General features: G+C 46.1%; 3 protein-coding genes across 10 annotated transcripts in view; 1 reads left to right on the forward strand and 2 right to left on the reverse strand.

Annotated features, from left to right (window-relative positions):
• Positions 1-174: 174 nt before the first annotated feature.
• On the reverse strand, positions 175-4661 carry polr2eb (RNA polymerase II, I and III subunit E, b). Its single transcript, XM_069186082.1, has 8 exons — positions 4484-4661; positions 4096-4270; positions 3497-3612; positions 2925-3005; positions 2107-2165; positions 1027-1105; positions 799-874; positions 175-393 (listed from the first exon to the last, which is right to left on the reverse strand). The coding sequence occupies exons 1-7, from the start codon at positions 4538-4540 to the stop codon at positions 809-811; spliced, it is 633 nt and encodes a 210-aa protein (XP_069042183.1). The 5' UTR covers positions 4541-4661; the 3' UTR covers positions 175-393; positions 799-808.
• Positions 4662-5544: 883 nt separating this feature from the next.
• Positions 5545-15086, forward strand: LOC102683270 (phospholipid hydroperoxide glutathione peroxidase). Of its 2 annotated transcripts, none has more exons than XM_015365718.2 (7): positions 5545-5655; positions 10364-10458; positions 11095-11239; positions 11453-11604; positions 12239-12263; positions 13526-13585; positions 14764-15086. In XM_015365718.2, exons 1-7 carry the CDS (start codon positions 5590-5592, stop codon positions 14794-14796), a joined length of 576 nt encoding a protein of 191 aa, XP_015221204.2. In that variant the 5' UTR covers positions 5545-5589; the 3' UTR covers positions 14797-15086. The 2 variants fall into 2 exon arrangements, with proteins under 2 accessions (XP_015221204.2, XP_015221205.2); XM_015365719.2 differs by lacking the exon at positions 5545-5655 and adding an exon at positions 9361-9515.
• Positions 15087-16335: 1249 nt separating this feature from the next.
• Positions 16336-25275, reverse strand: part of sbno2b (strawberry notch homolog 2b) — a 72420-nt gene continuing 63480 nt past the window's right edge. For all 7 annotated transcript variants that reach the window (XM_015365580.2, XM_069186108.1, XM_015365579.2 and 4 more), the window contains 5 exons: positions 24808-24900; positions 23827-23958; positions 23013-23089; positions 22403-22593; positions 16336-21996 (listed from right to left, as the gene is read on the reverse strand). In XM_015365580.2, coding sequence (XP_015221066.2) covers positions 21161-21996; positions 22403-22593; positions 23013-23089; positions 23827-23958; positions 24808-24900 — 1329 coding nt within the window. In that variant the 3' untranslated portion in view covers positions 16336-21160. The remainder of the gene's footprint in view (positions 21997-22402; positions 22594-23012; positions 23090-23826; positions 23959-24807; positions 24901-25275) is intronic.

The following is a 25275-nucleotide window of genomic DNA, read 5'->3' on the forward strand; positions in this document are numbered from 1 at the left end:
ACATAATTAAGCAGCCCACTTCATAGTACTGGAGAGCAGGAGACTGGATTCCATAGGCAATAGTTATTTTCAGTGAATTTGACATGAAAAGTATCAGCATCTGGAACATGTAGCTCTTTCTTTCCTTTACATTTTTTTTTAAACAACAGGTAAGGTTTTGAAAGAAGCAATCAATAAGTTTTAATATTTTTTTATAAAAACAATGACAATACACAAGACCATGAAAATCAAAAGGGGCTCAGAACCACCAAGCCTTACGATACACATTGCAGTGATGCAGTATTCAGCTATATAACTAACTGAAATGGCTGAGGTCTAGACTGAAGGGGGTGTGGCCAGATGGGCATCTGGGCAGCTATCACAGCAGGGAGGTGATGACAGGTGCACCGTGCCCTAAAAAGAAAGTAAAAGCCAACCATAAGTGGGTACTTGCTCAGCACAGGTAGAAGCAGACAGAAAGCACAGACTGAAATCCCCATGATCTTGAACTAACCAAGCCAACACCAGGTCTAGTTTTGTCACTCTGGAACATAAGTTGGAAGATGCTGTGGTTCCTGGGATGGGTGCTCTTGAGGTAACTCCAAGGCTGATAGATCATAACTGATCTAGATATACATTACAGCACTGTACCTACTGCCCTCTGACCAGTGAAAACAAATAGCAGATAAAAACTCTGTATTCCTCTCTGATAAATCCCTGCTCCTTGTCCCTGAATTAGGAACAGAAAAGAACAAATGTACCAGAAATAAGAAATGGCCCACTTATTTTTTAACTTATTAATCCTGGGGCACAACTTACCTAGGTGCCTCTACTGTACCAGCCTGTAGGTGATGTATCTTCCTGCGGTCTCGCTGGGACGAATAATCTTCACGACCTGATACACAAGCAGGGAACAAAAAAGACTTGACTTTTTACACTGGATACTGTGCAACATACTGTAGAAAGAGGCAAGCGTACTGCTTTGTGATCAGCGCGGTCATGTCGGCCTGCTCTCGTTCGTGCCGAGTAAGTGGGACAGACCCTCACCTGTCCTCTCTTCAGCCCAAAGTAGCGAGCTACCGGGTCACCGGCCTGGATCCTGGGTAGCTGGCTCTCCTTCAGTTTGCTGTGTTGGGGGGGGGAGTTCAGGAAACAGCAGCATGGCTTGGGCGGGCAACGTGGCTGCCATGGTAACCGAACCCTGCTGGGGCTGCACAATGCTTTCTTTCTTCAGCCATCAGTGCTACAAAAACACCTAGTTACAACTATTTTGCAGTACACTGTATATCGTCTCTACTAGTTAATCCACCCATCTAACTGCGTCGTCCAGTTCAGGGGAGCAGGGGAGCAGAGCGCAAGACGGGGTACACCCTGGATGGGGCGTCAGACCATCACAGGGCCACACACAGACACAGACACACACACTCACGCCACGGCCAGTTTTTCTAGAAGCCAGTTTACATTTTTGGATGCTGGAAGGAAACCCATTTGAACATGGGGGAGAACACGCAAACTCCACACAGACAGCAGCAGAGGTCCAGAATTTAACCCAGGGCTCCAGTGCGGCAAGGCAGCAATGCTAACTGCTGCACCACTGTTAATAAGATAGGATCACTTTATTGGGGCCATATACCATTTCTTGTATTAGGAATTTGTCTTTTCGCGGACCCCAGCTTGCGCTCCATGAGAGCAAGTTGCATAGAACACTGGCCTTGCAGAGTCTCTAATGGACCTGCGCAGTGAGCTTCACATAGAGCTGCTGCACGAGAGGCTCTGCTGCCCATCGTGTAGAGCCTAGTATTAAGAGCAAAGGTCCGAGGCAGCAGAACACACAGTAGGAGTGTTCAGTGTCGCCTTATACCTGAGCAGGATGACCTGGACGTCCACTCTAAAGGTCACAGGACACCAGTACAGTGTACAGAGAACAGGGGTTAAGTATTGAGGCAAAGCAGTGCTAATTAGCAGAGTCTAAGAGACAGACTTCTGTGGCGATTTGTATGTTTTGCGATATTGTCAGGCACAACTCCCAGAACATCCAGAAGACAACGTTCTCTGCTTTTCTCGGAACAGCACACGGTGAGCCGAGTGTGAAAAAGACATGTGGGTCAAACCGCGCGAGAAGGATACTATCGAGCCAGCAGCTCCGTCACCTCTTCTTTAGTCATCACTATGTGCTCTGGAACCAGCTGCAAGACAAGCAGAAGGGAAACCAGCTCATAGTCCTGACAGCACAGCAGAACAAGAAAACACAGCACTAGCAAAATCAAACAGCTCCGAACCCCGTTTTCTTACACTTCCTTTGTTCCGTTATATAAACACGTATGATTTTTTTTCCCTGCACTTGATAATCCAAAAGGTACACAACTGTAAATAATACACGTCTCTTATTGAACCTCATGCAATTTTACTCAGGAGTTCTTTTCAAGCAACCCAGAGTGCTGTACAACGGCATACATATAATAAACAGCAGAAACGAAAAGAAATATTTAGAAGAACACATTAGGGGTCACAGGACGTGGGGCATTGCAGTTGTGCAAGATACGACTTGCACAAGATACTTCACTCAGACCGCTCTTGTAAAACACCCTCCTGTACAAATTGGCACAAAAGCAGCTTTGGCTAAAAGCATCGGCCAGTTCATAACTACATTTATCCCCGTCAAGAGACAAATGTGATATCTGCAGTTATTAACTTAAAAATAATAGAGATCAAAGTCTCTTCCAGTTACAAATAAGAGGAGGCCATTCTGCAAGGTCTAATCTGTACAGTTTTTAGTAGCTAAATGACTGACGGATCTCGTCCAGCTGTTTTGTGAAAGAAACCATGGCGACAGCTTCAACAATAAGGCTGGGTAGCTTGTTCCAGAGTTCCACAGTGCTGTTGGCAGTGGGGGCAGCCGCAGCTCTGGGGCCAGCTCGCCATGCCTGCGCTGAAGCTCTCCTCACCTCGTGTTCTGTGATGTTGATGAGCAGCTCCTGCTGGAGAAACTGCTCCAGGATGTACTTGGGGGCCATGTCTACCAGCGACTGGAGAAGGACAGGAAACAATGCAGCTGAAACACCACACCACCGTCAAAACCTTCCCCCCTGCCCCCTCTAGTGGGCACTGTGTGCTTCTTTTACTCACACGATGGGTACAAGTCTCAGATCACCGATGTCATCCTTCATTGGAAACAAAGCTTGTGTCACCTTGGGCTTACAGTTTCTACAACGTTACTGCACTTTATTCATGTTCGCTGTTTTCATCTCCCGCTTAACTCTGCGTGTTCACTGAATGAGAAGTCTTGCTAATTTAAATTAACTTCCATCCCTTATTCTGCTAAAAAATATCAACCTCTATCGATCTAAATATATAACTGCATGTGGACTTGAAAGGATCTTATGTCCTCACCTCACAGTGCGAATGTTGCAGCAGGTTAAACATGTTATGTTGGTTTAACGGAGGATCAGGTGAAAGTGAACATGGCTAACTGCGAGGTTTGAGCGATACTGGGGGGTTTTTAAGGGGGGGGTTGTACCTGTTTGGCAGAGGGTGTCATGCCCATTTGCACCACGATGATTGCTCGTGTGATGTTCTCCTCCTGCATGCGCTGACAGTACATCTTAATAGTCTTGATGCCAACTTTGGGCTCCTCTGTGGAAAGAGCACATGTGCCTGGTCATTCTCCAAGTAAAAAGAGGCTCTTCTGAAGTTAACACTGGACGAGATCTGAGACCCCCCCTTATACATGCCAGAGATTCTGAGGGTTCAATTACAGTTAAAGTCCTGTGGACAGTTTACTGAACACATGCAAAGTCCCTGGGGCCAGCGATAGCTTCTGGTGCAGCTGTGCTGAGGAGTTCTCCACTGAGTGTGGATCCCCTAGGATGTGCTGCACAGTTTGTTCCATCTCCCAGGCACACAGAGGGCTGAACGAGAAGTCAGCAAGGCATGGACCCTGACGGCTCCCAGAGTGATTAAGATCGAACACGAAGTTTCTAAACGTTGGCTATGTCGCCAACACTTGCATGTCAGAATATTTGACTGTTGCCTGATGATCTGCTTGGCAAACGTTGGTTTAGACGTACGTGGCGCGACTATGTGTACATGTGGGTGTGAAGCACTCCGAACTCCCACCTGGGAAAAAGACGAACATCTGGTCAGTGGGGTCATCGTTGTGAGCCACCAGCACGGTGAGGTCCGTCCGGCGGGGGCGGCCTTCGCTGGGCTTGTCCCCGAACTGGCTCTTGAACTCCTCCAGGGTCTGATCCAGCTCGTCCTGGGTCACCAGGTAACCCCGGTCATGACACAGCTAGAAGGCGATCCACACAGCAGCCGTCACCACGGGCTGAGAAATACCTTTTTTTTTTAATCTTTGAAAAAACTTTTTTTTTATGGTACAATTCCGAGATCGTGAAAGGGGCTAGACGTGTCCCACGGAAGAGCTACACGCGAACACCGGCGCATACCCAAATTATCTTCTTTTTTTTTTACGGAAAGAATAAATGACTCGCTCCATTCTTACCTGCATGATAGTTTTCCTGATTTTCCATAATCTGTATGTCTCCTCCTCATCATCCATTGTACGTTGTTTTCAGAAGAAACAGAAAAAAACTTCAATCGCTCTCCTCCAACACGCTTCCTCCTTTCGCGCAAACAAGCTGACTTCCGTCGCTCCGTCGCCACAATGGACCCCTTGCTGGCATCCAAGCATTTGCCTGTAATTTTCACCATCAGCTTTCGTACTTATCTGAGAATATATTTAAATCGTATTATTCTTAAATAATAGCACTACGTTTTTGACAATTAGATCAGTAAATCGCTTATGACCTATTTTAGAAGCCCATTTGAGCCAAAAGGTGCTATTAGCTATTATTTCCACGTACTACTGAGTTCTCCATTTTTTTAAGGTCCAATAAAGACCTAAAATAATCGTTCAACATGGTGTTAGGGTGTTAGTGGGGCCAGCAGGGGGCGCTCACCCTGCGGCTCATGTGGGTCCTAATGCCCCAGTATAGTGACGGTGGTGGTGGAGGGGAGACCCTATTACCTTTAAAGCGCTTTGAGTGGAGTGTCCAGAAAAGCGCTATATAAGTGTAAGCAATTATTATTATTATTATTATTATTATTATACTGTAAACAGGCGCCGTCCTTCGGATGAGACGTAAAATCGAGGTCCTGACTCTCTGTGGTCATTAAAAATCCCAGGGTGTTTCTCCAAAAGAGTAGGGGTGTAACCCCGGCGTACTGGCCAAATTTCCCATCGGCCTTTACCAATCATGGCCTCCTAATAATCCCCCTCTATGAATTGGCTTCATTACTCTGCTCTTCTCCCCACTGATAGCTGATGTGTGGTGAGTGTTCTGGCGCACTATGGCTGCCGTCGCATCATCCAGGTGGGGCTGCATATTGGTGGTGGTGGAGGGGAGTCCCCATTACCTGGAAAGCGCTTTGAACTGCTGCCATTTTGGCTCGGGGACAGCGCTAGTTTCTGCGCGTCCCTTTGGAGAGGAACTAGGTCCAAAATGGCCACCCCAGTGAGGCAGTTGCTTGAACCGGAAATAGCCCAAGACCCCAACGTCTTCTTTCCGGGGCGGGCCCTGGCCGGGAGAGTTAAGTCTCCGTGGGGCGATGCAGATAGTTACACGGTCTCTGTGTTTCGGACTGGTGGCGAGCAGAGCGATTGTACGAGCTATGGTAAGGCATTCGCGTTCTGTTTGTAATCTGATTGCCTGTGTGATTATCTGTCTCTTTGCTTGGTCCTACACTTCGTTGCTTTCGAAGTCGATATTTTTAGATACGCTGAGTCAGTAAGCAGTACTTTTTTGAAGAAGATCAGTGAAGCTTCGTACGGTCATTTTCTGTCACTGTAGGGTTTGCAATACTCGTGACTGTTAAACTATTAAGTAATGATATTGGTGCGCACTAGCCTAATTCTTCCAGGTGGATGCTGCACATTGGCGGCGGTGGTGGAGGGGGTGTCCCCATTACCTATAAAGCGCCTTGGAGGAGTGTCCTGAAAAGCGTTATATAAGTGTAAACAATTATTAATTAATTATTATAATTCTGGCAATACACACGCCTAATACTATAAGACATGAATCACGTCAGTGCACTAAATATCCTTTATTATTGGTTCCCCGTCATTCTGCACATGACGGAAACTGCGGTGTCGAGAGCAGGTGGCGACAGTATTGTGAGAACTGGGCTTTACTGCTGTGCTGCTTTTCAGGCAGACGGTGGAGCGGGCCTTCATTGGTGTTTTCTGCCGAAACCTCTGTCGCTCGCCTCATGATTGTAAAGATCTTGGGAGTCTGTTTGGGTAGGTTGTGTGTAATCCGCAGGATGGTGATGCACCATGAATGCTGCGTGCGATTTAGAAACCGCAAGGCAGCAAAAACAAACAAAAAAACTTAACAACAATGCGGGAAGAGCCTTGTCCTTAAAAATCTTTTTATTGCTTAAAATCGCACCTGTATTATTAACATACGTCATTGTAGCAATGAATCAAGTTTAATTAGGACTGTGATGATCTTTCTGTCTCAATCCATGATTTAAAAACGTCATTTAACGACAATAAACGCGACAAGTACGATTATATTACATTAGAAAGGCGGTTTTGGGCGATTTAACTATCAAGTAACAGAATGAGTTACAGATTATTCGATCTGTAACTCATTCTATCTTGCGTGCATACAGTGACCCGTGATTTCTCCTTCTACTGCTTCTCAGTGCGCCCTTTGGTTCATTTACAAGCCCTTACCAATCGCACAAATGAAGACCTGCCTCAAATATCAGGCTCTCGAGAGGCAGAATAGCTTTGCTGCCCAGAGACTCTTCGATTCTAATCCAACTGCTGCAAAACAAATGGCATGATCAGAGCTGTGGGCTTTGCTCCTAGCCCTGACAAACGAGTGGAACAGGAGAGCATTGTGAGAAGCGCTTCATTTGCATAGAGTCAATAGCTCTCAGAAAACTGATTTATTTATTCCGCCAGCGCGCGCGCGCCCTCGCCCTGACGTCAGCTCAGTCGCGCGCTTGACCACGGCTGTTCTCTGCAGGCCGAGAGCGTGCGTGTGCGTGGGGCAAAAGTCAGTGTTTGGAGTCTGCCATCAATTAACCCCCTCTACATTTACGGTTCTATTACTCCCACCCCCACCCCCTCTAGTAACTGAATAAATGTCTCAAAAGAAGGCCAAGCTGTTTTGAAACGCCTATTAAATTAAATTTTCGTTTAAAGACGGACATCAGAGGTTGCCCTGCAGTTGCCAGTTACACACACACACATATGTGTTTAAAGATAATTGGCTTCCTTGTCTTTCTGGGCACGCTTATGAAGTGTGTAAGAACTCGTGTCTTGGTTAGGCGGTAGAAACCGTTTTAGCCCTGCGGTTGATACTAAACTGGTTTTCGTGTCCTGCTGGTGCGAGTTCCCCTTGTTCAAGCGTGTGTTTGTGTGGACGACTCGGTGAAATCTGACAGTGGTTTAAGCGTCCGTTACCCCAGAAACGTTTAAAAGGGGTTTGCGAGGCTCTGGTTTTCTCGGGTCACGAAGATGTAATTTTCTCAGTTACACGCAGGCAGCCTCCGATCTTGGAATTTTTCAGTCTTCAGCTGTGTTGCAAGCTTATTGCATGTTTGCTTAACTTTCCTTCAGTATTAATAGCAGCAGTAGGCTTGGTGTAATTGCAGAACTGTGTGTGTGTGGGTCTTGGGCAACTGAGAAGTGTCACAGAGTGGAAGAAACCTCAAGTTTCAGGGACAGACTGAAAAAACATTTTTATTCTCTGCAGTTTTAAAGCTTAGTGTTTGTGGCGCTTGCAAACAACCGAGATGACTTTTTTTAAAAAAAACAAAAGGATGTGCAAATAAACTGCATTGCAGCTGGTTTAGATTTAATATTAAAAATGAACTAGAGGAATTCAGGTTGAGACTCTCTCAAGTCTATGCCAGCTGTGCCTTTATGTTGGATTTGAACCTGCAATCCTCTTGTCAGGAATCCAGAGTCTTAACTACACCTTTGCCCCAGTACGTCTAGCATGAGATCCTATGAAAATACTTTTTATAACAAGGAGCAATCCATATCCTTCCCCAAAACTACCCAGGATGCAGAATGCTAAACATTTGCTCTTCGTTATGACACCAGTGCGGCTACAAGCCAAGGAAATGCATCATGATGGAAGAGCATTGAAAACTAAAAATGGGAGAAAGGGTTGTAGGAGTGTTGGACATGCTACCCGGCCATGTTGTTGAAGCTGATGCCCTGCTAATTTCAGGAAACAGTTGGGAGAGATCCTCGGATCGATTACCTGCTGATTACCAGATGAACTGGATCTGCTGAATGCCCTTCTCTTTTTTTGTAACCTTTCTTATTCATCCACCACTTTTTCTAACCACTTCATCCAATTCAGGAGGTCCAGGTACCCCCCTAGACAGGACGCCAGCCCATCGCAGGACACACCCCGACACGCACACACTCACACCAGGGCCCAGTCAGTTGACCTCCCACTCCGTGTGAAATGTGGCGAGAGATCGGAGCCCCCAGAGGGAACCCACTTCAACACACGGAGAACGTGCAAACTCCACGCAGACGGCAAACTCCCAGGAATTGAACCCAGGGCCCCAGCAGTGTGACACAGCACTGCTGACACCTGCGCCACTGTGCTGCCCTTCCTTTTCTTATTCTGCCACGCCATGTGGTACAGCTGAATGTGCCACAGCATCTCTTACACAATGGAGTTTCAATATCGATAATGATGGATCGGCTTGGAATGGGCATCTGTGCTGCTCAGAAGGGAGACGGGATGTTCTAAGGTAACAGGACATGACTGTGAGCACGAGAGTATTTCACAGGCAGGTTCTGGATAGGTAGACTTCTCGAGAGAAGCCGGCCCAACTGCAGGAGGCCAGCTGTGGCTGAAACAGGCTTTCAGGAAGAAGCGAGGAAGCATTTTGACTCTTTAGTCCAATTCCGAAATATCCCCAAGAGCCTGTCTGCTTCCTCAGTGCTCACATGATTGGATTTTTTTCCCCCCATTTTCTCAGAACGCGAATGTGAGACGTGGAGACGTCTTGCTCTCCAGTGTGCGTTTGTGGGTGTGGTCTTGTCAAGTCAGCGCTGTCCAGTGTTATTTAGTGTTGGGACATCTTCCTAAATATGTATTGTAACCTTTGTCCTCGGTTCCAGCAAGCTTTATGACTTGTAATGTGTTTATCTTGAGGCTGTCATGGGCACAGGAAGATAACAGTATCTTTTCTTATGTTTTGCTCGCTGAACTGCTTGGATCCTCTGCAGTTACATGGGTTTAGTCCACACACAGTGCAGGACATTGATCAGCTCTATCAGCTGGGCGAATCCGGTTTGAAGTGGTGACTAATGCGGAGCTGTATGGATGGGCAGGGTCCAGAATAAAACGGGTTGAGCTGGGGATTTCTTTGAGTCAGCTGTGGCTCCTTGGACTAATCGAATTTACTGCTGCGTTAGTAGCTGTAAATCCAGGACTGTCATGCCTTGCCTGAGACGGGTGGCACTGCTCTGCGTGCTCCTTCAGAGTGTGGTAAGACACTGCAGCTCTGCGGACCAGAGACTGGGATGAAAGTGTCGCATTCCCGTGGACGGAGTGCTTTCTCCCACACGGGAAAGGGTTTCCTCTGGGACTGAACGGCTCTTGCTTCTGGCCCGTTGCTTTCTGTCAGACGAGGTGTAATGTGCTTGATTGTGGTACTTTTGATTTCAAAATGCTAACCTTGTTTTTCTGCAGATTTTGCCCTGTCTCCGTGTAAAGGGGGTGATGGGCTGCACGTCTGGGATGTCAACAGGAATGCTTGTGCATGCTGTATCAGCCTGGAGTCCTGGGATAGTTAACGGCACATATTGGGCCTTTTCTAAAGGAAATGTTGCAGAAAAGAATCTTATTTTTTAATTTCAGGTTCATAATAATATACAAGAGCTTTAGACGTCTTATACACAGACTGGAGATGCAGTATGTGCATGTTATGATCTTTAGCACTTGATTCAGTTTTACTTTTTTTTCTACTGTTATTACTGCTTTAACTGTTACTAGAGCTACGTTTTTGTGAGATCCAGCTTGTCATTTGTCAGTCTTGAACATGTATCTTTTAACACACCTGGGCAGCCAATACAAAGTGGTGCAGTAGCTGATCCATCTCGGTCCCTAGTCGGATATTATGAGCTCCATGTGTAGCGCTATCAGCTCGTCTAAACTTGTGGGCTGTGTGTGGAGCTGAAGCAGTTCCAGATGGCAGAGCGAGCGCTAATCCTGACTGATCCCAGGGTCAAGGTCCTGATCAAGTTGCGTAAAGAAGGGCTCGTTGGCTGTTTGGTTGATTGTCAGTTTACTGCAGTATATGTTGAGGTTCAGCTGTGGTGTTGCTCTCTCCTCAGTCTGCCCAGGCGGAAGACTACAGGGCAGCCAAGTCCATTTACGAGTTCACGGCCAAGGACATCGAAGGCAAGGAGGTGTCCCTGAGCCAGTACAGGTGGGTTGGGTTTGTCTGGGGGGGGGGGTCCACTTCTTTCACACCAGCTGCAGGGCTCAGGAACACACCACCCTTCCAGCTGATGAGGCAGCAACACAAGAATCCGCAGCTCAGCTCGGGGAAATGTGGGAATAAGTTTAATTACAGCTGGGCCTTTTCCTGGAGAGCAAAACCAGGGACTTGGAATGCTGTGCTCTGACCATGAGCAACACAAGGTACTTTTTATACCTTGGCACCTCCTTCCCATTAGTGTCACGTTTAGGAGAGAAATTCTTGAGTATAATATTTCGGCTCAACTGAAAGATCACCATGCATAATACAGCAGTATGTTTGACACAGACTGTTTCCCACTTTCCAGGGGTCCTGAAATGGCACATATTGTACTCTCTCTGCTCTTAACTCCACTCAACAGCAGCCTGCTGCTCTTCTTAAGCGTGCACAGAACCTAACAAAACTTAGCATAAACCCCATTGCACACCGAGGAAATCTGCCAGTGGCAAGGTGGTTCTTGAGCCCTGCCCATAGCTCAATTCTTTATTCCAGTCCGGTACGTTTCTGGGTTTGCCGCGCTGGTGCGGCGTGCGGCTCCTCTCTGCTCCCCCCCTGTCTGACGCTGCGGTTTGCTCTGCTCTGCAGGGACAAGGTCTGCATCATCACCAACGTGGCCTCCAAGTGAGGCAAGACGCCCGTAAACTACACTCAGCTTGCGACGATGCACGACAAGTACGCTGAGAAGGGTTTACGGATCCTGGGCTTCCCCTGCAACCAGTTCGGAAAACAGGTGAAGCTCGGATTGACCCCGGGACGAGTTGTAGTTGAGATGCACCTGGTAGCTCATCCAGCAGATGGTTGATCGAGGATAAATAGCCTCATCCGTCATGTTTTGAGCTGTAAAGGAACAAATGCAAACGGGGAGTGGGATGTTCATGACTCACCAGGGACGCTGGGAGCAGATATGCACGGCCTAACGGAGAGCATTCCACCCTTCTTCCAGGAGCCGGGGACGGAGGCCGACATCAAGGAGTTTGCGAAGTCCTACAAGGCCGAGTTCGACCTGTTCAGCAAGATCGACGTGAACGGGGAGGGCGCGGACCCACTCTGGAAGTGGATGAAGGAGCAGCCCAAGGGGAAGGGGACGCTGGGAAAGTGAGTCGGGGAAAGGGCGCAGGCTGACTTCCTCTGGGAGGGCGGAGGCCGGGGAGCTGTCCAGCCGATTCGGACGGCTCGAGCAGTTGGGGGGGGGACAAGGGTCTTTAACGCACCTAAACCAAACTCCTCTATGGCCCTGCAGGACTTGAGTGGCCTCACTTCATAATGCGAGGAGTTCCCCAGTGCATTTCTTGACGCACTGGTATTGGACTTGACCTATTAGAGGGGAGTACGGCACAGGTGTCTATCCCATCATTCCATCTCCGAAGTCCTTTTACTGCCTCTTCATTTCCAGCCCACGATCACTGTCCGACGCCTCCTTTCTTCCTTATTTTGTAGACAAATATGATCCAACTCTAGTGTTCCTCCGAAATGCTGCTCCAGTGTGTAAATTTAGGAAGCTGCAGAGGTGCTATGCCATTAATAAAGGATTACTTTGAACGGTTTAAACATCTGGAGCTTGTTCTACATCCAGTGCTAATCTTATTATGATATGACATGAGACTCTAAGGTGCCACACACTATAATCTCGGCCCAATTTACAGCTGACTGGTAATAAAGTAAACTGATATGAGATTAACAGCGCCTTGCATGCTTCTTGTGAACATTTTTTCTTCTTCTTTCTTCGCAGTAACATTAAGTGGAATTTCACCAAGGTAAGAGTTTCACTTTCTGTTGTGGTGAAGTGAGGTTCTTGAGAAAGTGCCGACCCGCAGTCTCTCGTCCCTGATCTGCCAGCTTTGTAGGCATTAGCAATGCAGTCAGATGCCCAGTGGATCGTTGTGCATCAGGCTTCATGGCCATGCATGTCCAATCGGTGCACAAATTGGTTTATAACCGTCTGCTCTGTATGGTCCTGTGACTCGGCTCTTGCGCTCTGTTTTGCACTGCATTAAAGGGGAACTGCAGAGCTATCTTTAATTCCAGGGTTAGAAAGAATCGGCATTGATGAGTGCATTTTAAACCACAGTGAAAGTGAAATGTACACAGTAACTTGTAAAAACCTTCAATTTACGTCCCAAAAGAGACAATTTCCAGGTATCGCAGTGCTGTTTTTTTTTGGTGGCTTAGAATGAGGCAACCAAACATTTGTAAACCAGCAGGCTTGTGAATGCATCTCTTTTAATCCATTAGAAATATCGCTCTCGACTTGGAGACGGTTTTGCCGACCAAATACTGCTTGTTAATTCTGGGTGCAGATCATGTTGGGACATTTCTGTGGTGAAATGTCTGCTGCGCAACCTGCACTGTATTCGCTCGTACATCACGGGGACTATGACAATTTGCACGGACACTCTCGCCCGTGGTGAGGCCAGGGGTTTGCGATAACATGGCAACTTACAGAACTTTCACAAATTTCCCGATTTTATGCTTAATTCGGAATTTGTCAGATTCCATCAATTAATTTATTTTATCTAACCGGTCTGTAAAATTGGAACTGCAGTTTCCCTTGAAGTGTGAGATGGATAATCAGGTTACAAACTATTGGATAGAATTCTGATTTCCACTTCCTTTGAGTGACACGCTGCTGAATGGGTAGTAGTACAGGGTTGTACACGCTGTTCTGTCACAGGCTGCTGAGCTCTACAGTAAGAATGTTCTGCTTGACCCGAGTCCCCGGTTGGCAGTTTTAAGGACTGCGAGTGTGCTACACTGCCTGCTGGACAGGAAACGGGCCACACTTTTGGAAGCAGTCCGGGCAGCAGTGCAGGGTGAAACTGCTTTCATTTGGAGTGTGTTAGTGTGTCACAGGAGTGCGTTTGAGGTACATTGCACCTAAATGCCATTGTAATTTACACGACGAGTGCGACCTTGAAAATTGTTATACAGAATTGTGCCCGGTTTATTTCTCTGGGGTCAAGTTTCAGTTGTGAGATTAAGGCTTTGAATAAGTTCACTTTTTTTTTTCTTTCACTAGTTTCTTATTGACCGAAATGGGCAAGTGGTGAAGAGGTACTCTCCGATGGATGATCCAGTTGTAAGTAGAATGGATAACTTTCTCGGCACCAGTGGGGTTTGAACTGGAGTCCTCCAGTGTGTGTCCTCCTGCTTTCTGTATCTCAGTCCCCCCCCCCCCCTCCTCTGCACTGGCAGTAGTGACTCTTCAGCCTTTCAAAGGAGCTGAGAGCTACAATGCAGAGGCTGAACAGGGAGGGTGGAGATTGTGCAAGGATTATGAAGTGGGAAGTCATATGAGTGTTTGTAATGTAGGCTTGTGGAGTTAAGAAAACGCAAAGTATTCTGTTGGAGTCAATACCCCCTCCCCCAGCCCATTCGGTTACACAACTGAAGTGTGTCCTAATTCCTGTGGGACCTGCACCTGAGGTCCCATCAGCTTCAGCTGCAGCCCAAGAGGGGTGGTGCTGAAGGGCCCGGCTCCGGACGAGGGCAGGCTCGTGATTGTTGTGGTGTGCTGGCGGGAATGAGTCACGCGGAGACAGGGCCCTGTTTGTCAACAGGACGTTCCAGCTGTGTTGGCGGGATAACAAGGGCTTTGTTTCTGTTCACAGCAGCTGAAACCAACCCTTCACCCAAAGCTCGTGGTGCCAGGGACGCCTCTTCCCTGTGCTCCCGAAATCCCCTGGTGTTTGTGGGTCTGCTTTTAACCGCTGAGGCTGACCGCAGTAACCTGGATCTGGCCTCGCTGCCTGACACAATAGAGGAGGGGGGGGACTCAGACTTGTACGACAATTCATGGTCCTTCTAGAAACGACCTAGGCCCTCCCCACACCTGCTGAGCTCATTTCTTTAATTAAACCCTTAACAGTTATTTGAGAAGACCTCTTGTAAGATTTATTCTGCAGAAATGGATGGTTCATGTTCCTTTTAAAAATGCAATTGCTAAAAGGCCAACTCCAGGATGTTTAACAGCTGAATACATTTGAATGTTCCAATAAGTCCTAAATTGCAGCCAATTAAGTATTCAGTTATGCAAATGATAACTTGGCTATAACAAGGTTTACTCTCAATGTTATTTTGGTACATTACTTTCTCCCTAGGCTGTATTGTTTCCGTTTGCTTGTTGTTCCTCTCTCGCCAGCTCAGGGGTAATTTCAGTTCCAGGTCCATTTCGGACTGCAGCTAGGCAGAATTCCTGCAGGTGTGTAACGGGCCCCTGTTGTGACGTTGTCTCTGCTCTTCCCGTCTCTCCCTCAGGTGGTTGAAAAGGACCTCCCCAAGTACCTGTAGGTGGTCCCGGATGACCTGGAATCCCACACGGTCTCCATCCTTCTCTCCTGTCCTCGCCTGTGGAAAGCTGGGGGTCTGCTGTCCCCCCCAGACCAGTGACGGCCTGCCCCTAAACCCGTCTAACGGGGAGGGCAGGCCTGATGAATTACGGCGTGCACCCCCTCCCTGGGAGGAGCTACAACCCCCCCCAGCTGTGCCACACGAGAGGACACTTCCTCCACCTTCAGTATAAATATGTATATCCCAAGCCATGTTTATGCCGTGACCGACAATAAACACAAAACATTTGATCTGTGGCTCCTGTGTTTCCATGTGACATGGGTACGCTTTCCTGTATCTGTTTGATTGGGTTTTAAATGTTTTCTTGAGTACTTTAATATGGGTATTGTTGGTTTTTTTTTAAGCATCCCACCATGTTTACAGAAAAAATGTTGCCGCTTACTATTGAGTTTGAGCAATAGTTTTAGGCTGCTAATTACAGGATCCTTTGTGTTTTTTCTTTGTCTGGTGAATAAAGACACCACTCTTGTACTCAGTCTTTCAACCAGGCTAGTCCCTAAACCTAGTCTCAGCTACATCTGTGTTTTTCAAAGTTGATCAACTAAGACATTGTTATTAAAGGTACAATTATAAAACTCCCTTAGGGTCTAGTTAGAAGTATTACAATTCCATATTTAATTAGATCAGACCTCTCATTCTAGGAGCCTGTTTTTCAGTCCACTGTGAACTAATAACCTCATCAGACATTCACTTACTTGGGCCATCCTATGACTTTCTGTAAGTCTTTAGTCTTTACCTATTAAGAATTGTTGACTTTAAAACTTCAATGGACTACAGCCCTAGTGAATATCTGTACAGCAGTCCCAACAGGAGCCGAGTATCAGTAGGCACTATGCTTTCCAATTATGAATGAATTATTGATGTACTTGGTCTGTTAAGGCATACTGCCTTAATTGGAATGAAAAGCAGGAACAGTCACAGTTACAAAAGTACTCAGGTACTGGATCATGTAAGGCTTCAGTTATGAAGTTGGGGCTGAATGATAACCACCAGGCCCAGGATTGAGAAAAACACTAATGGAAAATTTAGAAATCCCAATCCACGTGATCTGATCTTTTTAATTAAAGCCTTATTTAACAAGCTGATTTGAATACTTGCAATTTTTTTCTACTCAGAACCTAAGAGCTTTGTTATGAAATGTACAAGTTAAAAAAGGTTTCAACACTTCTTAGAACAGGAAACAATGAAAAGGTTCAGGTTAAACATTATCAACTTAAAGTGTAAGAGAATTTGGCTACAACAAAAAAGCAGGTGTGGGACAGCAAGTTCAGGACTTGGGGAGTCCAGGCCAAGATAATCTGCAGATAGCTGCCCACCAGTATCAGGGCACACCTCACCTGGAACTAAAGACACGGTAATACATGAGAATTAAGTTCAATGATCTAATTAAGCCATTAAAAGTTTAGGTGCAGGGGGGGTTGTGAAAGTTTAAAACAAACCAATGTAATGCCCACCAGCAAAATATGGTAACAATTTAAATCATGTCTGCAATCCCTTACTTTTTATTGACTTTATTTTGTTAACAAAGACCAGATTGCAATACAATATATTCCTTCAGATATAAGTAGAAAACCTTTTAAAAGAATTAGTTAAAAGGCACAATTTGTACAATATATACAACGATCTAAATTATAAATATATAGAAAACAAAAGCAAACCCAGGATAAAAGTGCTAAACAGTTTTACAGAAAAAATAGCATTTTTTAAAAAATACATACAATCAGTAGCATGTTTCTTTTTTGTTAGCAATAATTTATTTTTAAATGTGACACTCTGAAAACTGCCAGGTCAGGAAAGTTTATATATATATATAAATTTAATTATAAAACACAAACCGGTAAAAGGTTAGGAACACGAAGGATTCCCTTGCTTTGAGTCATACAAAATGGGCTCTTAACTTTGTTTGGACGATAACAGAATTATGCCATTCTTAGTACAAATCACTAAAAAAGAAAGTCCCAAAAACCACAAGAAAGTTTAAAATGGGATTTTTCAGTAAATGAGCTCCACGGGTCTCTTGCCCTGTTGTCACATTTCATTGTTTTCACTGCAATATTTTTATCGAAGATGTCTTTTATTGCCTTTTTTTCCTCCTCTTTCCACTGAATAAGAGATGTGCTTTGCTATGGATTTTCCCCACAAGGAGCCTTAAAATTCAAAAGGGTGACTATTCAATATTTAATCTACATTTCTGTATTGTATCCTGGTTTTTTATTGAATGATGCATTCAGTCACTTGCACAGGATAAAGTGTTCTGCCACCTCCAAACAAAAAGATTAGCATAGCTGTTTGCATGCAGCGAGAGGCACCTATGACCTCTGCGTACGCTGCATGCCAAGAACCAGTCATGAAGCAGGATGAGTTAATGGCCAGTGAGAGGAGAAAGCAAGTCACTGTGCGATTCTTGGAGATGGGCAGGAGACCATGCAAAGGAACTCCAACTAACAAGCAAAGCACACTTAGTACTAAACTGTTCAATATCTGTCAGTTTAGGTGAGGGCTGATGCCAAACCATTAAGCTTTCTCAGTTTAGATTTTTTTTCCAGCCTTGTTATCGTACACAAAAACAACTGTATACACAAACAAAACCAAACGAAGTTAAATGTTCCCATTTGGAAACAAGATTTGATCTGCACCCTAAGAAGGCATAAACATTTTAAATGAACAAAGCTTTACAATATTGAACAATGGCATCCAAGCATCAAGTTAGAGAAAGCCAGTATCTCTTTTTTGTCTCAACATCACAGTGCTGAATTTTTAAAATAATTCAGCACTGGTTTTTGTGATCTTGAAAAAGGGATACTGCTTCAACATTTTATCAACATATTTGAGCACATGTACACATACATGTACATATACATATAAACAAATGCTTACATGTTTATACATATATGTGTATATATATACATGTTTCTTCCTGAGATTTAGAACAGTTTTAGCAGGTAACTTCAGGAGCTGAACACTTTGGTATCACTTCGCATTCTAAAGCCCTAGGTGGAAAAAAATAACTATTACTGAGAATAATCCTAAAAATCAAAACAAAATTACAACAGAAAGGAAAGAGAAACGAATACAGCGATCCTGTACAGCAGTACAGAACAGTGCAATATATTTGGTGGCAGGTTACAATATATATATATTTTTAAAGTAATTCTTTTTGTTTTCTAGAAAAGTCCCTGACATAACATTAAGTATTATTAAACTACAGAACAGGATTATATTCTAAAAATTTCCTCTAAGAAGTCCCTTAAATATAAATAATAATAACATCAATGACAATAATAATCTTAACACAATACATTGCTTTCACCCCATTTTTACAACATAGGACACAAGCCTTATCGGTCCTAAAATAAAGGACTCCAAACTCGTATGTCTGTTATGTACAAAGTTTGTATGCAGCAGGTGAGACGTTCTCAAAGTAATCGATTGAGATAAAACTTTATTCTGAACATATTTACTTTTCAATTTCCTTTTCTGAGCGTAAACAACATTTTTGAGAGGTTTTTCAGCATCAATGCAGATGTCTCGTAGGATGTCTTATTGCTAAGTCACACGCCCTCTCCAGGCAGAGACAGGAGACGGGCTACTCTGCTTGGGCCTGGCCTTCCGTTAACCCACTGGAGTAGGGTGCAGCGCGGGCTACTCTCGTTCGCTCGCCCAGCTGCGACAGGGAATTGCTGTTCGGGTAGACAGGCTGGGATTACATGAGAAGCAAAGGAGGCTAATGCAGCATCAAAGACTGCAGACTTACCTGAGTATTTAGGCAGGCCTACAAGAATGTCCGCTCAGCCGTGTATGCTGTAGTGAAAGGTCACACTGCATACAAGAGCCAAACACACTGTTCACCACACAGGACGATCACCACAAGTGTAATATTTGGGTTCATTATAGGGGAAGGCAACTTTTGACTTTGCACTTCATTCTATAAATTCCGCCCATGAGGACGTAACTGCCCCTTAACTTCTTTCATTGATCCTAATAGCCACGATCAGTCGAGTGAGCAGGAAACAACTGCATGTTTTAAAGAAATGACTTCCAATTTATTGGAACAGGATCAAAGCGCCAAGGCAGCCTTACCCCCCTGTATTAATGCCGGTCAGAAGTACAACAAAGCTAGAATTGTAAGTCAGTCCTTCTGCCCTGTCTGTCAGGGAAGAGCCACAGTCCTGTTGATCTGGGGGGTACTCCTCGCGGGTTAAAGGAAGGTCCCGTGTGACGCAGGACATGAACAGACTGCCGAGCACCACAGCCGTGTGGCACTGCCATACCGAGGCTGCTGTTCAACCACAATGTGGGCTCAGCAGTGGGACAGTCTGGACACGAGGCCGCAGATCTGTGCTGTTCAGGCAGTGCAGAGGAGATCAGGAGGAATTGTTTTTTTTTTTAAATCAGTTCTAAGAAATTAGACAACCACTACTGGAGTACAAATGTATATACACGCATAATAAAAAGACTGCATTTCTTAGCATGTTCCAAAGGCACTGTTGTAAAAGGAGTCTGTTTTCTTTTTTCCAGCCGTGGAAAAGGACTCCCCCACCAGCCCCGCCTGATGAGGGACAGAGAGGGGAGGACAGTGGTACAGCACTGAGGTTATGGGGTGAATACAACCAGAACAAAAACCTGTGTCTTTCTCTGTCTTTCTCTGGGTGGCCTTTCCTTGACTTTTTTTTTTCCCGGAAAAAGAAAAAAAATTAAGCTTAACACTGCTTCTTTAAACTTGAAAAGCTTCTGACCACTGATGGCTGATCCGATTCAGAAGCATCTGTTTTACGACACGCTTATTTTCTCCTGTGCTTTAAAGTGGAAGTTGTGTATTTAAAAAAAATAATAACTGCAGTGTGTTGGAAAATGTTAACCTTGCCACGAAATAAATCTCAGTTCTAGTTTATACATTGAGGAAAGGAGACCAAAGCATTTTGATGCTAATAGTACCCTATTATATAAGAAAAATGTGCATGAAACCTTTATAACAATTTATAAAAGTTTTCAGAGAACATTGCAATGTCAGCATACATTGAGGGACTGCATATGGCTCTGGATCCTTTCCAAAATGTGCTGCTATAGCACAGAGTGGACAGCAGGGGGAGACATGCTCTCACCAAAAACAACATGAAAGCAAAAACTAGGTGCACAGCAGAAAGGAAGCAAGGACAGAGGAGCACCAGCTGACAGGTCACCTGTGCCTCTTCAGGTGACATTTCTAAACGCAGCTTAGTTCAATCAGGTTTTGCCTTTCTGGTCAAGGACAAGCAGAGACAGCTCAGTACGGAGAGGACACCATTTCAAAGGTGTGGCCTGCTCCAGTTTCACGTGCAAACTGAACTCGGTATTCCGCTCCCATGGTAAGCAATGCATCTCAGGCACCCTGACCGTTTTCTGCAGGAAGCCTCGAGCGCCAGATCACTGCGAGGTCAAAGATGCAAACCAGTCTTTCGAATTAACAGCACAGGGGATGGCGACTCCTGAAGCCTCACCGTTTTGAAAAAAGAAAAGGAAACAAGAACATCCACAGCTTAAATACTGGAGCTAAGAAGACAATAAGACTCTAAGCCCACTTAGTATGAATTACTAAGCCACAGACTGGGATACCAGGTCCTCAAGGCTGGTACTCTTCATAGAGACTGCCTACATTTGACTAAGTATGCTAATGCTTAGTGCAACTGTTCAGCAGAGAGCCAATGTGGAATAAATACCAGAAGGCTCTTGGACTCCTGAGCACAGGCTGCCCATGTTCAGCCGCACTGCCTCAGTCCCTCGGTCCTGCTGGATGTGCAGCCCTCTCTCTCTGCAGACTGCAGTGAATCTGCTGCAACCCAATGGCTATGATTCACAGACTCTGGTCCACTCAGATCCCTGTACAGGACCACGTGCACTCTCCAGCAGGGAAAATGGCCAATGAATTAGAGATGACTACACTGTTTTGTTTTGTTTTTTTGGGGGGGAGGGGATGCAGACTCCCAAAAAAAAGTAAAAACAACTGAAAGGACAGGAGCCTCAGAGTTGAGATTTGAGTTGACTACAAGTAATATTGTTGCCATACATGTCCAATTTCTCTTTAGCTAAAATACAGATGCTTTTGTTAATTTTAACTCCTAAACGACAAAGAGAAGAGCCTTCTGTTCTTCTTTTTGTAGAACTTGTAAAACAGATCTGAACATCAAAATATAAAAATCAGAGATAAAAGAATACTTCAGGCAAGGTAACGTCGAGGCCTGAACTGTGGGGGGGGGGGAGGGAGAGAGACAGAGAGAGAGATGCTCATTGCACCAGGAAGGGATGGAGGGTGCCACTAGCCAGCCACTTAAAACTGGTTCATACTGTACTGGATAACAGACTGGCGTCCCGGGTTGGTCCGCAACATGCTGTCCAAAACCTCACGGAAGTTGATGTCTGTGCTGCAGTGCCCGTTGGGCAAGGAGAGCGGCTGTTCTGACGGGACTAGAGAGGAGGAGGAGAAGGAAACCAAGGAAGCAGTGGGGACAGAGCTGGGCATTGTCGTCAAGGGCAGGACCGCCTGGGCCGACAGAGGGTAAGACGGAGGCAAGCTCAGAGAGGAAGGGGGCTCCTGGAAATCCAGGAAGTCTGACTGCATGAGGGCCGAGTGCGCCGCCTGGCTTTCTTGATGTTGCTGCTGCTGCTGCTGCTGCGCCTGTGCGATGCCAAGGTGTGCGGGCGAGATGAAAGACTCCAGGCTGAATTCCTCCTGCAGGGAGGCCGCTGTGCTCCCGGCGCTGTCCATGCACGGCCCGGAGTCGGCCGTCGGCGAGGGGCTGCTGGTAAGGTCCACTAGCATGTCATCCAAGGAGCTGAGGTGGTTGCTCGCGGCGTGTCTGTTGAACTGCAGCATGTGCAGGCTGGGCCCAGGGGCCATGCCTGGCACTTTGTTCAGCAGCGGCGGCTGGCCGGACAGGTCGAGGGGCATCGGGGCGGTGAAGTACTTCTTCAGCTCCTGGATCTGCCTCTGCTGGCTCAGCAGCTCCTGCGCCCGCAGCTCCTGCGCCCGCTGCTCCTGCGCCCGCTGCTCCCGCTGCTCCTGCGCCCGCTGCAGCCGCTCCATGCGCTTCCTCTTGACCTCCTCGTCCATCTGCTTCAGCTCCTCTCGCACCCGCAGCACACAGTTCTCTGGGATCTTGATGCCTGCGGGCACAGAGAAAGAGGGCGCTGAGTTAAGCGTTCACAGAGCTGGCTGGGCATCCTTTAGTTGCACGCGGGCGCATACGATCATGCAAGCTTACCTGTGATGACTGTCAGTCATGCAGTGACACTGTGCAACTGCTAAATAATACACTGTGGCAGATATACACAGCACATGCCCATACGTCAAACAAATTGACCATTCATGATGTGGTTCTCATAATTCTGACAGTCCTGCAATAATATCAAGCTTCTTTGCCCGTAACGTTAGTTTTATACTAGGCACACTTGAATATTTTACACTAGAAGGTGGTCGAGGTGCCTAACTCCGCACTTTCACCGTGCTTGGCAACAACGCACACTCACGCACTCCCCCCATGCCAGCGGCGGCCCCGGTCCCGGGACTCACCGACTTGCTTGGTGTTCTGTTTGGTCTTGAGCCGGACGATCTGCAGGATGCTGGAGTTGGTGATGTCGGAGACCACGTCCGCCACCCTCTTCCAGACGCGCAGCAGGGCGCCGCACAGCATGTGGTACTGCCGCAGGCGCATGCCCTGCCAGCACTCGTGCCCCTCCTCGATCTGCTTGCACTTCCCGTTCCTGAGGGGTGTGGGAGGGTGCAGGGGTCAGAGCAGGGCGGCCCACGGTCACTTCAGCTACACCTGCCGCGCTCAAGTAGGCAACTGGACATCACACGCTTCACAACTAACAAGAGGGACCCGTCAACAGCTTCCGTCAACAAACACAGGGAGCTCAAAAAGCCTTTTCCTAACTATTCAGTTATCTAGGTGCTCGATCTCCCCAAAATGCAACAATATTGTCTGCTTAAAAGACTTTAAGAAGCTGCTCCGACTTCTCAGCGAGATGTCAGTGACTGACAAAGAGCCAGACCCTTTCCATGACAGGGGAATGGCACATTTGCAGGATACCGGCACGCCAGCTGGGTTTGCTTCCTGTCATGACGGCCGCAGCTTCCCAGCTCCCGCTTGCTCGGCTGGGCGCCAGCCCTGCACACTCACCAGTTGGCATGGCTGCATTTCCGGAAGGAGAACTGGAACTGATTCTCCCAGGGATCCTGGGCCTCTTCTGGGGTCACCTGGAAGTCAGCACAGCATATCAAGTCACACGAGCAGGAGAAGAGGAGTATCCTTAAGTCCAAGACCTTGAAATCTGGCTGGTAGGGATTACCAGCTCCTTCGATTTGAATACACTGCCCAGACTTCTCCAAACAATGCCTACCATGTTAAAAAAACCCAGGACCTCTCTCAGGACTGTTTGTGTGAAATGCTGTACATTAACAGCAGCATTTAATAATTTTGTTCTCCCTGATGTATTATGCCAGCATTATGTATTAAACTTCTTTTTTATTAGAATGGATGGTAATGTAGACGTTGAGGTGCATTTATAAAATGCTGTCACTAGGTGTCAGTATAAACCTGTAAAGGTATCTTGAATGAAAAAGCAGTGCTAACAAAACAATTCAAGCATGCAAAACCAGATATAAACCCCATCCTTACTTCTTATCACCAAACTCAATATTCAAGGAGAAAACAATCCCATTTTTTTCAAACTTTGCATTTACAATAAGAAGGATTTACAGGTAAAACATATGCAAAGTAAAATAATTTACTGCTTTCATCTTTTATTTAATCAGTCTTTTAAATGGCAATGTTCAGTAACCCCTGACGAACTGCAATCTTTTCCCTCCCCCGGCGGCTTTCTACTTGCTGGAAAGTCTAATAAAATTAGAAACTAAAAAGGAAGTGGGCGGAATAACTCAAGAAAGTGTTTCAGCTGTACAATGCATGACAAGTGCTCCTAGCAGGCCCTCACCTTGCGGTACTTCTTAAGCAGGTTGTCCAAGCTCTCGGGATGCGCTTGCTTGCCGATATTGGGCTTGTACAACGTGAAGTTCTTGCCCCGGCCCTGCTCGGCCAGCAGTACACACGGGTGACTCCCCCGCAACTGTGGAGAGCCGTCAAAATTGAAGAGTGAACACTTAGAACAGCAGCAGGCAACTGGCTTCAGCTCTGCCAGTCTGCATCATCCCCACTTCAAGGTTCTTTAGAGCCAGTAAGATTGTGGGAGATCAGGTTTTCTTTGATTTGGACTATTCTGAAACGCAATGAGGTGTTTAACACAATTCGGGACAGATGACAGCGACCAAGGTGACGTTCACCTCTGCTCCTCTTATGGCCTCGCTTCCGGAGAAACTAGGAAAGCCTAGCGAGCCTCTCACTCTCTGGCCAGTCACACCAGTCTTCCTTCATCCCTCGTCCAGTCCCTCTCCACCTCCTCTCCACCTGGGGAGCTCCCCCCTGGTGAACATCATTCTCTGCGGGGTCCTGTCTTCCTGGTTCTGTGGCCATGTAGTTCTCAGCCAGGAGAGTGAAGCCAAAGATTCCTATAGGATCTTCCCAGATTTTCCTAGGCATTATCTTTTTGAAAGACGTTATGCTTCGTGAAACTGATTTGGTTAAGCGTTTTGGTATTTTTTTTCTTTTCCTGAATATGCAGGATCAGTGCTCCCTTGCGATTATTTTTAATGTCTTGCAAAGACAACTGACCATGATCGTCTTTAGTTAAAAAATGCTTGGGTTTACACAAACACTTTTAATAAACTCTGCCAAAGTTCTCTTGTAATTTGAAATCCAAAGTAATGCAATGCTCATTTATTGAAAAGACAATAAATAACAGCACTACCTGTCAACTAATGCACCAGGAGGAAGTGGGGTGAAGAACAGCCAGTCCTAATAAATATGCTGAATTGCATGCATACACAAGAAAGAGTTTGTGTTCACGGTATCTCCTTACCCTGTATGAGAGATAGAACCCTTCGTCGGGGCCACTGAGCTTCTGAGATTTACTGTATGCTTCTTGCCAGGGCATTCCTCGGTCCACACTGATCTGGGGACACAAAAAGAACAGCTCAAAGTTAGACCCATCAATCAGCCAAAGCGCTGAAAGATCAATCTGGATGCTGCAGATAGGAGTGCCACAGCTCTAAAAATATAACTTTATATCCACTATGGCACTTTGGCCTCTACGAAGTCTAAAAGAGATCCTGTGTCCTTTGCAGTTCAAGGAAACAGGCAGAATCACGAAGAGCAGATCAGACTCATTTAAGCAGCTAGACCAGTTTATATTGCGTCAGATGGCATTCGAGTAGTTGTCTTTAAATTGGCCAAAAGCAAGGGCAAGATTATAGCTGTGATTCACTCGCACTTTCAGACTCCTCTCACCTAGTCTAATTCAGAGGCTTTTTCTTTGAGGTATTTTTTA

The sequence above is a fragment of the Lepisosteus oculatus genome, chromosome 29 (genome assembly GCF_040954835.1).
Source record: "Lepisosteus oculatus isolate fLepOcu1 chromosome 29, fLepOcu1.hap2, whole genome shotgun sequence".
NCBI classification, from domain to species: Eukaryota; Metazoa; Chordata; class Actinopteri; order Semionotiformes; family Lepisosteidae; genus Lepisosteus; species Lepisosteus oculatus.

Coding starts and splice junctions, on each gene's coding strand:
- polr2eb (XM_069186082.1), bottom strand. CDS start 4,540: ATGGATGATGAGGAGGAGACATACAGATTATGGAAAATCAGGAAAACT. Junction 3,613..4,095: donor GATGTTCGTCTTTTTCCCAG/GTGGGAGTTCGG, acceptor CTCTTTCCACAG/AGGAGCCCAAAGTTGGCATC. Junction 2,166..2,924: donor TCAACATCACAGAACACGAG/GTGAGGAGAGCT, acceptor CTTGTCTTGCAG/CTGGTTCCAGAGCACATAGT.